The sequence below is a fragment of the Enoplosus armatus genome, chromosome 17 (assembly GCF_043641665.1).
Source record: "Enoplosus armatus isolate fEnoArm2 chromosome 17, fEnoArm2.hap1, whole genome shotgun sequence".
Taxonomy (NCBI): Eukaryota; Metazoa; Chordata; class Actinopteri; order Centrarchiformes; family Enoplosidae; genus Enoplosus; species Enoplosus armatus.
This window is the reverse complement of record NC_092196.1, coordinates 16,911,270-16,926,031: the sequence shown is the minus strand read 5'-3', so window position 1 is coordinate 16,926,031 and position 14,762 is coordinate 16,911,270. Positions and strand designations below refer to the sequence as shown.

General features: G+C 43.7%; 3 protein-coding genes across 3 annotated transcripts; 1 reads left to right on the top strand and 2 right to left on the bottom strand.

The window, feature by feature from the left end:
• Positions 1 to 1,881: 1,881 nt before the first annotated feature.
• On the top strand, positions 1,882 to 5,921 carry LOC139299968 (peptidyl-prolyl cis-trans isomerase FKBP10-like). The gene is made up of 10 exons (XM_070922929.1): positions 1,882 to 2,078; positions 2,679 to 2,824; positions 2,902 to 3,091; positions 3,176 to 3,321; positions 3,705 to 3,894; positions 3,981 to 4,126; positions 4,233 to 4,422; positions 4,671 to 4,813; positions 4,905 to 5,068; positions 5,190 to 5,921. Exons 1-10 carry the CDS (start codon positions 1,882 to 1,884, stop codon positions 5,376 to 5,378), a joined length of 1,701 nt encoding a protein of 566 aa, XP_070779030.1. The 3' UTR covers positions 5,379 to 5,921.
• Positions 5,922 to 6,054: 133 nt separating this feature from the next.
• On the bottom strand, positions 6,055 to 9,880 carry LOC139299978 (cytosolic 5'-nucleotidase 3-like). Its single transcript, XM_070922941.1, has 9 exons — positions 9,748 to 9,880; positions 9,165 to 9,263; positions 8,944 to 9,013; positions 8,802 to 8,848; positions 8,013 to 8,098; positions 7,835 to 7,924; positions 7,552 to 7,714; positions 7,267 to 7,467; positions 6,055 to 7,125 (listed from the first exon to the last, which is right to left on the bottom strand). The coding sequence occupies exons 1-9, from the start codon at positions 9,748 to 9,750 to the stop codon at positions 7,015 to 7,017; spliced, it is 870 nt and encodes a 289-aa protein (XP_070779042.1). The 5' UTR covers positions 9,751 to 9,880; the 3' UTR covers positions 6,055 to 7,014.
• A 1,712-nt stretch (positions 9,881 to 11,592) lies between these two features.
• On the bottom strand, positions 11,593 to 14,374 carry LOC139299964 (kelch-like protein 11). Its single transcript, XM_070922926.1, has 2 exons — positions 13,892 to 14,374; positions 11,593 to 13,649 (listed from the first exon to the last, which is right to left on the bottom strand). Exons 1-2 carry the CDS (start codon positions 14,353 to 14,355, stop codon positions 12,065 to 12,067), a joined length of 2,049 nt encoding a protein of 682 aa, XP_070779027.1. The 5' UTR covers positions 14,356 to 14,374; the 3' UTR covers positions 11,593 to 12,064.
• Between the last annotated feature and the right edge of the window lie 388 nt (positions 14,375 to 14,762).

Genomic DNA, 14,762 nt, shown 5'->3' with positions numbered 1-14,762 from the left:
CAGGTTAGAAAATGACCAGCTATCTTTTCTTGTTTATTACAATTATGGAATAATTTTGTGTGTGAGTGTCTGCAGATAAGACCACACACACTCTGAGCATTTTCACTAATCAAAAATATAAGAAGATGAATCAACTGGTATCTGCAGCCCCATAGCTGACAAACACAACTCCTGACAATTACCTTGAAGAAAGAAGTCCATACTTCCGGTATAGGTGGCGCTAACTCTGGCGTGCTTGACACAGTCCGAGTTTGGACCTCAAGGCAGACAAGAGGGTCCAACTTTCCCCAGAGTTTATCAGGGTCATAACACCCAACAGACCCATGGACCCAGATCTAACATGTCAACAGGGATGTTATTGTTTTTATTTTTATATAATTAGATCAATTTTACCTCCAGCTCTCAAGCTGTTGGCAGATAACGTATTCATAAAATATATGATTCTGAATAGTCGTCAGATAGTATAGCTGTCGTGTATTTTCAGCCTGGTTAGACTTTGTAACCACATTCCAAGCAAACTGACAAGCTGAGACATGGAGTGGTGAGCTAAAACAGCCATTTGCATAGCTGACACATCACATCTGGGCAAATCTAACCTCCGAGTCTGAGATATCTGAAACTTTCATATTAATAATGTTAGAGGCTCTTTAGGAAGATGTCTGAGTATGATGGATATTAGGACCCAGAGCCACTTTCTTCTCAGGCAGACAGACGTGCCCGAAACACAATTCTGTGCGTAATTTGGAGAATATAAAAACAGTAAAGTATGCCTTATATACTTCACTGCGACACGAAAGAATAACTTCAGATTATTGGGAAGCACATTATAATTGTCGGCTCATCTCATACGTGGGTGAAGTCATGGGCCAGGCCTCCGAGCCAGGCATAACACGTTTGCAGAATTCCATTAAAAAGTGGGTGGGGGCCCGGGGGCCACTCCTCCTGCTGCTCTGTGGAGTACATGACCCGAAAGATGCGTTAAGCAAGACAGGAAGAGGCGGAACAAGGCCGGAAGTTGTGCCGATTATACATTCAGAATAATGGCACAAAGTAAGAAGAAGAAATATGTTCTTTAGCATGATTGTTTTTCAATGTGAGTACCAGGAGTGTTACTTGCTTATGGTTTATGGTGACAGACAATGTAGTTTGAGTTTCTTTACCTCTGGGCCAGATATGTGTGGTCACTTATATATGCACGTGTGTTTGATATATAGGTCTACTGGATTTCTGTTTTCAAAAGCATAATGCTGAACCGTGCGCCTAGAAATTACTCAGTTGTGCTGTACTCAAGATATTGTAACCAAGACCAACAAATTGTGTAATTGACCAGAAAAGAGACAAATCTATCGGCCTTTTCCATTTGATCAATTTTTAACAATTACATCTGTGTCATATATGCAACTTTAACCCTTAAAATCAAGTTATCTCTTGTCTCCTTAAGTAGCTCTTACTTTGTTGAAATTAGCACAGTCTGACGGTATCATATATATTCTGCATCAGCTGGCTCTTCATTGAAGCTACATTTTGGTTACACAGAAGGAAATATTCAAACCCAGGACTCTTTTCTTTTTTTTTAATTCAATCTGACATATTTGGTATCTTGTGCTTTAAATAAAGCTTGTTTCTAGGGTTGAAGAGGTTTTAACAGATGTTTCCCTCAGTGGGTTGATAACATTCATGTGTAGGAGTCCTCATTGGACCAAGAATGTCAGTTTCTTCATACCCCATGTTATTCCAGAAGGCATTTATTTTGTAATTGTAACCGGAAGTAGTCTATCTCATTCCAGCGGTCTTGACGCAGCTCCACCGTCCCTGACTTCTTGCGGTCCTTCTCTCTCCACTTCACCCGCATCTCCCCGCAGGCAGACGGACTGACTCCAAATGGCTCTGATGATATATCCGCTTTTAATGTTCCTCCGTGCGGTTACTGTGAGCAGCAACCCGGGGCCGTTAGTGGACGTTGTTGTCGATCGGTACGAGATACCGAAAGTTTGTCCTCGAGAGGTGCAAACAGAGGATTTTATCCGTTATCACTTTAACGGTACCTTCGATGCAGACGGCAAGAAGTTTGACTCCAGGTGAAGTTACAGCGAAAGGCAACATTTAAAGACTGCGTTCATTCACAGCGTAAACTGTCTGTCTTCCCACAGGGATGTTAGCTTAAATGTTTAAAGTTAAGAACGAGCTACGGTAACGAGACACCTCACGTGCGATGACTAGCATGCAGCATGTAATGTTAGATGATGATGTTTCCAGCGGTTAAACTGCTGCAGCGAGGATCTCATGAACCTCACCTTCCTCAGCAGCTGCAGACGTGTCAGTCGCATTGACAACAAACAATGTAATCACTCACATCACAGTGAGGCTACAACTTCAAAACTTGGTATGTTTCCAAAAAAAGTACACGAGTTATGTTTCAGCAGTGAGTTAGTATCCTTGTAGGTGGAGAAAAAAGGTTGAGTTTGTCTCTGGTTTGGGTGGAGGACATTTGTTGCCATGGCAAACAAATTCTAATTTTTCAAAATAAAATGAAATCATAATAAAGCCAAGAGGGAGGTGAAGTCCCTTTAGGTAATACTGCTGTTGTGGATGGAACATTGGATGCAAAAAACTAAATAACACCATGACACCAGACACTCCGTCAATGAAACACTCCACCTCTCCCATGCTGTCTACAGTCATGACCGAGGCAAAGCCTTCATCAGCCAGGTCGGCCTGGGCAGACTCATCACAGGGATGGACCGTGGTCTTCAGGGCATGTGTGTCAATGAACGCAGGAGGATCACAATCCCCCCACACCTGGCCTTCGGAAGCATCGGAACAGGTGCAGATAAACGTGACACTTTGTTGGACACATCATCTGTTCTGGTTTGTGTCAATCTGTGCTGTTTTGTCTGACAGGTGGTATAATTCCTCCCGATGCTGTGTTGGTGTATGACGTTCTCCTGCTGGACATCTGGAGCACTGAGGACAAGGTCCAGATCCGCACACTCAGCAAACCTGCGGGCTGCAACCGCACCGCTGTGGCATCAGATTTTGTCCGTTATCACTATAATGGCACCCTGCTGTCTGGTGCAGCCTTCGACTCCAGGTGAGGCCGAGGTGTAGTGTAGTGCTTTAAGGCGAGAGGTTAGGTTTTAACATTAAGCTCTGTCTTGTCTTGTGTTTAATTTAGTCACTCGAGGAATGCAACCTATGACACCTACTTGGGGCAGGGCGACCTCATCAAAGGCATGGACGAGGGTCTTTTGGGCATGTGTGTTGGGGAGAGAAGGATCATCATCGTCCCACCCTTCCTGGCGTATGGAGAGAGCGGCTCTGGTACTAACATGCTCACCTACAACACAGTGTTATGTTTTTAGGAGAGTCCACTCTTACTGCATTATTATGCAATAATGTTATATAGAAAAGTAATGTAAAAAACGGGTTAAAGTTAAGATTAAGTTTAAGTTAAGTTTATTAATCCCTCAGCGGGGAAATTTGCATTGTTACAGCAGCATACAGGATAGTGCAATAGGAAGTAAGAAAAATTAAAGACTGTTCCATACTGCACTAATATGAACGAAAAAAGGAAAGTCTGAAAGGTAGAAAGGTATTCTCAGAAGTTAGAGCATGCTTTGAAAAATGGTCCTCATTAAGGATAAGTACATGTGACTGGTTCAGACCTGTAGACACACTGCATGTCTTGCTTTTTTCCCCAAAAGGGACTCAGGTCCCTCCTCAGGCTACGCTGGTGTTCGAGGTGCTGATGGTTGATGTGTTCAACCCTAAGGATGATCTGATTGTGGAGGTGAAGGAGGTGCCTGAAGGCTGCACCCGTAGGACGGTGACTGGAGATTACATCCGCTACCACTACAACGGCACCTTCCAGGATGGCAAGGCCTTCGACTCGAGGTAAACCTGAGATTTCTCCATTCTCAGAAAGCAAGAAAATCAAAGAAAAAATGAACTAACTAAGAGTTCAATGCTTCCCTTGACAGCTACCAGCGAAACAGCACCTATAACACTTACGTCGGCAGGGGATATGTGATCCGAGGGATGGACAAAGCCCTGCTTGGGCTGTGCACGGGAGAGAAGAGAAGGATTACCATCCCTCCTCACATGGCGTATGGTGAAGACGGAGTTGGTGAGCTTGAAACAAATGAAGAGTCAAAAGACACTTGGACCTACAAACCACTTGGTCTTGTTTATGTTCGTAACACTGCCCTGTTGATTTCTTTCTTCCGCTGTAGGAGACCTCATTCCTGGCTCTGCGGTGCTGGTCTTTGACATTCATGTCATTGATTTCCACAACCCCAAAGACCTGGTCCAGATTAAAGTCACCCACAAGTCTCAGGAATGCATCATGACCAGTGAAGCTGACGATTGGATTCAGTATCGTTATAATTGCTCCTTGATGGACGGCACCCTGCTGTACTCCTCGTGAGCGCCCTCTGCTGTTCACTCTGCTACACTGCACCCTCCTCCTCCTCCTGGTTCATGCATGTAATCATTGCTGGCTCCTTGTCTGACAGATTTCAGTGGGCTTGGAAATGCAGATATCATACTATTCACATGTCCATGGCAACAGCACGTATGCCTGCATGGCTCGAGGTTTGGATACATGGAAAAGTTTTATTTTATAATCCCCACTGTTAAGAGTGGTAACAAGTTCTGTGTTACTTTTCCAGGGACCATTACGACTCACCTTCCATCACGACTCTCGGAGCAAACAAGGTGATCCCGGGTCTGGAGGAAGGTTTGAGTGGCATGTGTGTGGGCGAGAGGAGGGAGGTGGTTGTTCCGCCACACTGGGGACATGGTGAAAATGGAGGTCAGTCATGGGAACTGCTTAGATGACACTCTTCTTCACTTTCTTTTTTACCCCAAATCATGTACTCTCTCCTCTGTCCTGGTGTCTCCAGCTGGAGGAGTTCCCGGGAGTGCAGTGCTCTTCTTTGAGCTGGAGTTAGTGGAGCTGCAGAAGGGTGTGCCTGAAGGCTACATGTTTGTGTGGCTGGGAGACAGCCCCCATCCCATCTTCCCTGCTATGGACCTCAATGGTGACAAAGAGGTTCCTCTAGAGGAGGTAAGCAGACAAGTCAAATCATTTTCCCTGCTAAATGTACCTTTTTAAAGCAAGAGAGACAGCCGTGGTATACGCAGTCAAAGGCTTTTAACAATGCAGCCCTGTCTCCTATATTCTCCAGTTTTCAGTGTTCATCATGCTCCAAGTCAAAGAGGGCAAAGGTCGTCTTCGGCCAGGGGCCGATGTCAACAGCATCATTGAGGATATGTTCAATAACCAGGACAGCAATAAAGATGGGAAGATTGTGGAAGATGAACTGAAACTTAAGGTGGACGAGGCGGCTGAACAAGTGAGACGAGACGAGTTATAAAGGGGACGCATACCTATTTCAGTGGTGGTGAGGAACAGGCACGCAGTACTGACAGTGTCATGCAACTATTCTGAAAATGTTTCAGAGTATGAAACATTGTCGAGCCTTTAAGCAGTCAGACAGTTTGCTCTGCTAGATTTTGTAAAGCCATCTCACACTTCTTGCATTAGAGCCAGTCAAACTACTCGAATGCAGCTCAACGACACCGACAGCACAAGAAAACATCTGTATGAGGGGTCAGTATGTTGTGCACAGGGAACACATGTTTGAAAAAAGACAAAGGAAAACAGATTTGTCTGCAGTGAAATTGTGTTCCTTTGAAAAATGCACATTTGACTCAAATATTGAACTACCTTAGAAAGCATTTGGGCATTACGTTTTATATGAATTAGTAGTCAACGCAGTGCCTCATGTAAAAATAATGAAAACCACTGGTTTTACAGTATGTTTGGGCTCGTTTGTACAATAACAGAAAATCTATTATAGAAAAGATTGTATCACTAAGTGTGTTGTGGAACATAAAATAAACTGTTTTATAATAAAATGAAAAGAACGCCTACTTTCTTTCTTCCACACCGTCCATGAACAGACATGCACATGTAAACGACTTTAGTTGATTTTAATTCAGTGGCCTGAATTTTATTGAGAACAGTTTTAATGAAACAGGACGATAAGAAACGGATGAAACCAGATTTTATTTCAGACAAGTTGGAACATATGAAGAGGTAATGAGTTTGGACAAAAGAAACCAAATAGTGACTGACTGTGTGTTATAAAGGTTTTAGAAGCTTTTGTTTGTTGCAGCACAGAAAGCAACAGACTGTTGAATCAACTTTTCCAAGACCGTACAGCTAAAATGACTGCGATGGTGAAATCATAAAAATACTAAAAAGTCCTGAAAATCCTATTTTTATTTAGTTTTTCTCTGTAATACTGTAACACTTCTGAGGTAGCAGTTAGTGCTTACAAATCATTTGACCTCTCAGTGACCTCTGCCTGACTTTAAAGAAGAACCACATATTATTGCTCATCTATTTATTTTACTCTTAAAATCCAGTGTAGTTGTCATAGTCCACTACTTAATAGCACTGAGGTGTTACATAAGAAAAACAATAGTTTCCATAAGAAAATACATGCTTGATAGTATGGCCAGAAACCTGAAGGCTTGACACTGTAATAAAAGGTTTTTTTTTAATGTCAGATTTCAAGTTAAAAAAAATAGTTTACTGTAAAGAGGCTGGAAATCAGCTTGAAGCCAAATGCCTTTTATGTGGTGTGTTTTTCTTTCCCTTTATCATTACATCCTATATGAAGAAACTGTCTGACAACACATTCTCCCCCAAACAAACAAATGACCAAAAAAAAACACCCATAACCCCACACACACACTTGACATGCACAGTAGGCAGATGGAGTAAACATGGCGTCCATCACATACAGTATGGTCCAAAAGCAGTTTAACCATAAACATGACAGGAAGACATATGGACAAAGATATAAAAGGGTGATGTGGTGTGCCAGAGCAGCGGCTGTCAGCTGGAGTTTCGTAAAATAAAAAATAATGACACATTCGTAGTTAGTCGACCGGCAAGTTTCCTCAGCTGATGGCACCGGAGTGTTTAATACCATCCTCAGTTCACTTATTGCCAGTGAGGTAGAGCAGTACAGCATTAGGGACTTCCAAGGTCTCATCTTTTACCAGCACAATGTCATAAGAGTCCAAGTAAGACTGCTTCCTCTCCTCCACCTGAGGAAACAAACATGTTGAGAAGTGTACATAATATGACTATTTCACATGATAAACACTGGGAGCACACTATTCTGTTAGAGGGTAGAAGGTACTGAATATTTTTATCATTAATTTTGATGAACATGAGAGTTTATTGACCTTGTCATTGAGGAACCCAATCTTGAGGATGTTTTCCATGTCCTGCACCCCGTCAGCCATGGTCAGATCCCCCAGAGAGTCTCCCAGCAGCAGCACATTAGGCCGCGTCCGCAGCTCCTGGAAATGGCCGGTGTTGAGCAGCGCACCTTCCCTTTTATTGTAGATGTGGATCAGCTCTCCCTTGAAAGCCTTCAACACTCCCTGTACCAGCAGATCAAGAGTCAAATGCATGATTTCAATCTCTGGTGGGGGGATCTAATCGTAGTTTGTGGTGTGGCTACTCACAGACTCATCAAAGTCCATGTAGTTGGAGAAGACTTTGACGTTGTTGTGGAAGACCCCGGCCTGGCGAATAACCTCTTCTAGGATGTCTCCTATTCCAGCAGAGAAGATGAGCAGAGGGATGCTGTGCTCATGCAGGTGGTCAAAGAAGAGCTGGTAGCCTTCCCTGTTAAAAATCAACTCATTATTAGAGTTTAAGTACCCATATTATCAAACGTTTAACATTCAAACATTTAAAGAAAGTTTAATAGATGTTTTGGTCCCCAGAGGGAGCAGGCTTTCTGACCTCAGCATGGCATCAGACTCCCGCACTACCATGGCCAGCAGGTCTTTCCTAATCTCCTGCTGTACCAGTAGTTCATGGGCCTTGGTCCACCTGTGAGATATAAGTGCAACGCAGTTTTATGAACACATTAAAGTACAGAATATCACATTTTTTAGTAAAAGCTGTCTTAGATACTCACCACTCCACCATAAGGGGCAGCTTTTCCTCTATTGACCGTGAAGAGTCGATCTCTATTGGGTAGTAGGTGTTGAGCAGCTCCTTCAGCTGATGGAGACACAACAATACTCAGAAAACTGTAACTGGCTAGTGAACATCTAGAAAACCGCTGCATGTTACCCAATTAGACTTAGAGGTGATCTTCAGCTTACAACTTTTTGTCAAATTATGCCCCAGGGATTCAGAGGGAAACCATTAGGCTGCTTTTCAGGGATGTTATGTTTCTGGCAATTGATTATAATACTGAATGTCCAGACAATCTCTTACAAATTGTAATATTGTTAAGCAATATGTGGTCTTGGAATAAATAAACAGATACAAAAACGTACTGAGGAAAAGATTTAACAGCAGAAAGACTATAACAAGGGCCCTTCACATTTCTGCTGAATAGATTCAATTCACAGATCATGGTTCAGTTTGTCTGTATATATTAATTCTCCTTGTTGCCCAGAAGAGGGCACACACTAAATATGAGTGACAATGAATGGATAAATAAGATTCACCGGCTGAAATTACAAGTTAAATACTGTGTATGTTTGAAGGTAGTCTACTGCTTAATATCTGAACATACACATTTCTATAACACTGTGAAAATATACACCTGTAGTTCACATGTAAGATTTAACCATTTAAAATGCATTATATTTATGATGTCATTGCTGTAGGTTACATGTGGAGAAAATTATATTGGAAGTGGCATAAAGCCTACAGATGGAAATACCTGCCGTTTGCACCAAAGCCTCATTCCTACCTTTTCTCTGCAGTCACTGGAAATAAGTTTGCTGTTGTCAAGAATATCTGCAAATAAAATACACAGACAAAATGACATGGAAGCTATGAAACGACCTTTAAATGCATAACAACCTCGAACTAAAGCTTGTAAGTGGACTTACTGTGACAGGTAGGACACCTTTTGCCATTGTATGCAAATCTTGTTAGGGTCATGTCAAAATCTGAGATCACCTGGATCAGAATCAGAATCAGAATCAGAAATACTTTATTGATCCCCGGGGGGAAATTGTACAAATTGAAAATAAAAATACACTCAATTCACATTGTCCAAATACTACACATGCAGACACTGAAACCTGTCGTAGATCTGGACGTTGTATACCTGCACGGTGTTGGAGCCAGCCTTCATCATGGACTGCAGGATCTCCTGCACCTTCTGAGGGTCCCTCATGCACACTGAGGGGTTGGACAGCTCAGGAATCTAACGTTAAGCATTGAAAATTGGTGCAAGCGTGTGTCAGTGAGACTTACAGAGACGGTGATCACACAATATGTCACGTTTTTGCAAAACGCATGATCTCTTTAGGCATCAAACAGGAGTCCAGATGGATTTAACGTTCTATAGTTAACGTTAGCTTACCAGTCAGGTGCTAGCACCAACTAACTAGCTAACTTACTCCCTACCGGAACAACAGTTGCCAGTAACAACACAATGACGCTATAGCCACGCTAATATTCTATTTCTTATACGTTGATTTACTGAGACGGTATGGCTAACAAAGAGAAATCCGTGTAACGTTAGCTAATGTTAGCCATACTACAGTTGTACAGAGCTAGCGTTAAGCTAACTTGTTAGGTACGTTTAGCTAGCTACCATGCAGCTAGCTACTATGCAAGTTCGTTGGTGTAGGATTCATTCTTTTAGGTGCTTGGCATTCCCCTAAAAACTTGCTGAATATGATTACCATTTTCTTGAAATGGTTTGCCGATCCGTTATGGTTATTTTGATAAAAGCCGTGTCATCAGTTGTCAATCTCCGTTGTTGTGTAACGTTAATGTTGCTACGTTGGCGACAGAGTCATCTGTGTTTGCTAAAGCGGATCTGCTGCCTTCCGGTACTGTCGAAAATGTCGGGTTTTATAGAAGTCGCCTTTTAATGACAAAACTGGTAGACGATGACGTCTACTAGAAACCATCGACAAATTATCATAAAAGGGAGGGATACTTGATGTCTTGTATTTTCTGGACTTTCTTTTTGTATATTTTCACAAGTAGGAGCCTGTGAGAAACACGTGAAGGCAGCACCACTACTACTTGCACACTGCACAGCATGTGCACGTTATGTACTCGTACCCGCCAATGCTCTAGGTCATTTCATTTAAAACATTTAAAATGAATCAAACTAAACAAGTACCATTTATAAATCATGAAAGTAAATACCACTGGTTACTTTACAATGTGTGGTCTACCTGCTTTCAGTACAAGTAACCACTGAAGCATGATGTTTACCTTTGTAGCTTCTCATATTGACAGCTAGAACTTTTAGTAGATGCAGGTTACAGCAAGACTTCTGGGTAGCAACTCCTTTAACCAGGTAATAATACACTGTGTGCAAGCATCTGTCTTACAAAACAACTTTAATGCAAGTGATGACATTAGCATTTCTTACATCCAATATAGGACACAATGTCAGACTATCACATGCAAAGCAAATTACACAGCTTATTCCACTTAATAATTGCAGTGCGATTTATGTTGGTCATAAAGTGGAAATGAATATCATTTCTGCGCTCTGTAACCTTTATGCTGTAAGAGGCGCTGCATGAACAGTGGGAATTTCTGAATATCAGTCACAACACATTCATATCAACAATCCCTTTTGTTTAGCCGATTCCATTTGATCTCATTTCCAAGTCTCTTTGAAGGGTGAAAAAAGACCACAGAACAACATAGCAGATCTCTAATATACACCCAGCTGGAAGTGAAGTACAATAACACAAGGTTTTACAAGACATTTAATTTTGGAAACAAATCTGCAAATAATGCATGTTTTTTCAGAGAAGATCAAAACTTACTGGCTGGCTGGAGGTGGCTAAAACAAATCATTTCCAAAAATACAATCACCTTGTCTGAAATGAAACAAATGAAATAAGCAGTGTCAAAGTGCAGTGGCAACTTAAATCCCTATGCTTCTGTAAGACTTCACAAACAATAAGATGTCAGAAAGAGCAGTTCTAGAGAAGCTCTGCTCTGTAAACACAAATCATACACACTCTTGCACTCACCCATATACACATTTTCTATGTATTTTTCTTGAATGAATGGGAATACACTGAGCAATAGACTGCCAAAGTGCAAAAGAAAGGAATGATTGAGCCATTGCCAATGATTGGTGCTTAATGCAGTGGCCAAATCGAATGTTCCAAAGTTAAGATAACTCAAAGGAATGATTTCATTACATCTTATCACATCTTTTCGACATTACAGTTCTCTCGTCATTTCACCTCTTCAGAAACCTGGAGAAAGATTTTCAAGTATTACATCAGCAACAAAAATGACAGAAATATCCTCAACGCAACTGTTGAAGGGAAACTGCAATCTAAAAGCAAACTAGTCTACAGGAATTTAAGACTAACAGCCTTTCTGAATTAATTCATATTTAGTTGTTGAAGCTGCACAGTAACAACCAGAGCCATTCTAATAGAGCAATTATGATATAAGCTAGAGTTAGACCTTTGAACAGATGTTACATGAAGAGATTGTCACAGTGTTACAATGGAATGAGACTTCATTAAGCGAATTGGATTGAATGTAGGAATGCAGTCATTAGTAATGTCACATAACCTTCCCAGTACAGGAATACATAAAGGAATGTAAAATATCCATATAAATGTTTACATATACAGCTTTATACTTTTTATGTACAAACAGATAAACAATATCTATACCAACATACTTGACAAAAGGATATTCAGTTGTTGGCTGCTATATAACACTCTTATTCACATGTTTACATTCCCATATCCCTCCTCACAGACCACCAGCTGCTCGGTACACACCTGCCCACACATTTGATGGCTTTCGACAAATTAGCCAGTAACACAACACAGCATGAGAGCCGATGGCACAGAGTTCAGTTTAATGAAATCCAGTATGACAGCAACACAAGACGCGCTGCGTGTTATGTATGAGTGGGGGTCGATGAAGATGGCTGCAACGGAACGATGGCTTGCAGTGTATCCTCAGACAGAGCCGTGTAGTTCCTGGATGGACACGACTTGCTCAGCACTCTATCTGCGACTGGAGCTGCCGGCGCAGGGTGAGCGTGCGCCGGTGAAGCTGCTGCATCTGCTGCATGCGATCTCGCTGGCGTGCCAGGTTCTGGGGCATGGGATAGCGCTGGCAGCCATACAGAAAACGGTAGGGGATGCGGACATGGCAGGCCGTGGCTCGGCAGCGAGGCTGAGGCATGGGCGGCAGGAGCATCCAGCGCTTCCTCTCAGCACAGTAGCGGTAGGCCTCCTTGCGGTACTGCTTGTCCACGTCATCACTGTTCTTCCAGCCTCCGATGATAAAGACGTCCTCATCGAAGTGGCAGATAGCAGCACCCTCGATGCTGGTAACTTCTGGTGGCAGGCTCTCCAGGATCTCATCAGAGATGCGCGCACTGATCTTCTGCTTGGCAACCTCATCCCTCACTGTGTAGCTCTTGGGGCAGCAGGAGGCTGTGTGGTAGAAGTTAGTAGAGGCCACAGCCATCTGGAAAATGCAATAGTTGTCAATAAGGGGCAGGGAGTCAACATCTTGCCACTGGCGGCTCTCTGTGTCATAGCGAGTGGTCACTGTCTTAAGTCCATCCTCATTATCTGTATCGACAGGTGTGCGTGCCGTGACGTACACATAGCGGTCCTCCACACTCACTGCCTTCACATCCCGCAGGATTTTGGGGGCAGATTCTAGATTGTGCCACTTGTCCTGCTCAGGCTCGTATACGCTGACATCCTTGAAACCTGGACTGAAGTTTCCATGGCCACCGATGCTGTACAGTATATCCTTAATGCAGGTGAGGCCAAAGGAGTGCTTGCGTGTGGTCAGGTTGCTCACCTGCTCCCAGGTGTTGCGATTAGGATTGTAACGTTCCACCGTCTTAGCAAAGCCTGGTTCCATGGAACCAGCTACGTAGACGTGGGACTCTGTGGCAGCGATGGCGTGGCCATCCAGGTGGTTGTGGATGTGCGGCAGGTTGACCCAACGGTCCTCGTAAATGAAGTAGCCCACACACTCACTCAGGTAGTCCCCTCCCTCTGACACACCGCCTACTACCATTATAACGTCCATGTTCTGGCCAAAGCGAGGCTGAAAGGAGGCCATGTGGGAAGACCAGAACTCCATATCAGCTGACTTAAGGTTCTCAAAGCGAATAGCGTGGCCCTCTACTGCCTCTGACACCAGCCGCAGACAGGCCTCGTTGGCGGCCACCAGCTGCTCATTTTTCACCACCCTGGTCAGGTAGGTGGGCTTGATTTGGGGCAGCCTCAGGAGACGGAACAGCTCCTCAAAGTAGCGGCTTCGCTCCTCTGGGTTCTTCTGCACCCACTTCACCACAGCCTCAAATAGCACCTCCTCAGAATCCACTGTGATCTCTGCATCGGACAGCCAGTCACGGACCAGGTGAAAGGGCAGCGTGTAGAACTCCTCATCCTGGATAACCTTGTGGAAGTTGCGGCGGATCATGTCTGCAGCCCGCAGAGCCAGCTGGTCCAAGGTGTACATGTGGGCTAGACTGTGCACCGCCACACAGTTGGTCAGGCTCAGCTTCTTCTTAAGGAACTCACCACAGAAATCCTTTAGCTGCAGCAGGAGGAACCTAATATAGAGCCAACAGAGAAGATACAGGAAAGGATGTCAGAGAGAATGAGCAGTTCCTGTTAACTAGATAATACTACCGTTTCGACTGGATAGGCCAGTCTTGTTTTCTACCAGCGGAGCACAAAAACAATACTTTTAGGCAACATAGCAGCCATAGAAGGCCTCATGCTTCACATGCATGCATCACACTCACTCTCTCTGTGACACGCAAACGGAAATGAAATTGTAAACAGAGCATACCTATCAGCTAGCTCCAGTACTTCATGGACATTGCAGGTGCTAACACGTATTTCTCCAGTGTACATAAACTGGATGACACTCTCCACCGTATCCGGGTCCGGCCCCAGTTCTGAGCTCCATTCCTTCATCTCCACTCGTCCGGACAAGGACTCGGAGAACTGTCCTCCAAGCAGGGGGGTGAAATAATCGGTGGCCGCAGCCAGGACAGACCTGTGGGCTGAAAACTCACAGCTCTGGACGCTCCCGGTAGCCACCCCGCTGCTGAAGGCCAGCGTCACGTCGCAGAACAAGCCCTGCTTCCTCTGCTCGTTCTGCCGCCGAGACAGCTCCGAGCAGTGGGAGGAGGAGGTGAAGTCCTCGGTCTCTTCAGCGTCCCCGTCTCCGGCAAGGGCGCTGGGTGTGCCGGTGCCGCCGCTACCGCTGCCCCTGGTGGAGTCCTCCGGGTTGGGGGCCGCCGCTGCCATTCTGCTGCCACCGCTGGAGGTGAGAGGTGGTGGGAAATGAAGTAAACTAGTGAAGGAAAGGAGGCGACATACGCAGCCACACATACATGGAGTCTAAACAGAGAGCGACGGCGAAGTGCGTTTCGTATTCACACTCCATACCCGCGACTTAAAGGGGAACATGTTTAACGTTAAAGTCGTCGTTTAAAGTCATCTAAAATGACACGTTGTTCTGTTGTAAATTGTATGGTTTAGTTTAAAATTAAACAAGGGTTTATTTTCATGTCAAACAAGTGTTACAATGGTTATGTCAAATGTCGCACATAAATAGCTACATGTATATTATAATAACTTAATAACTATGCACAACGACTACGGTATTATTTTTAAATAGGCTACCATTCATAGAGAAGCTAAAAACATACCTT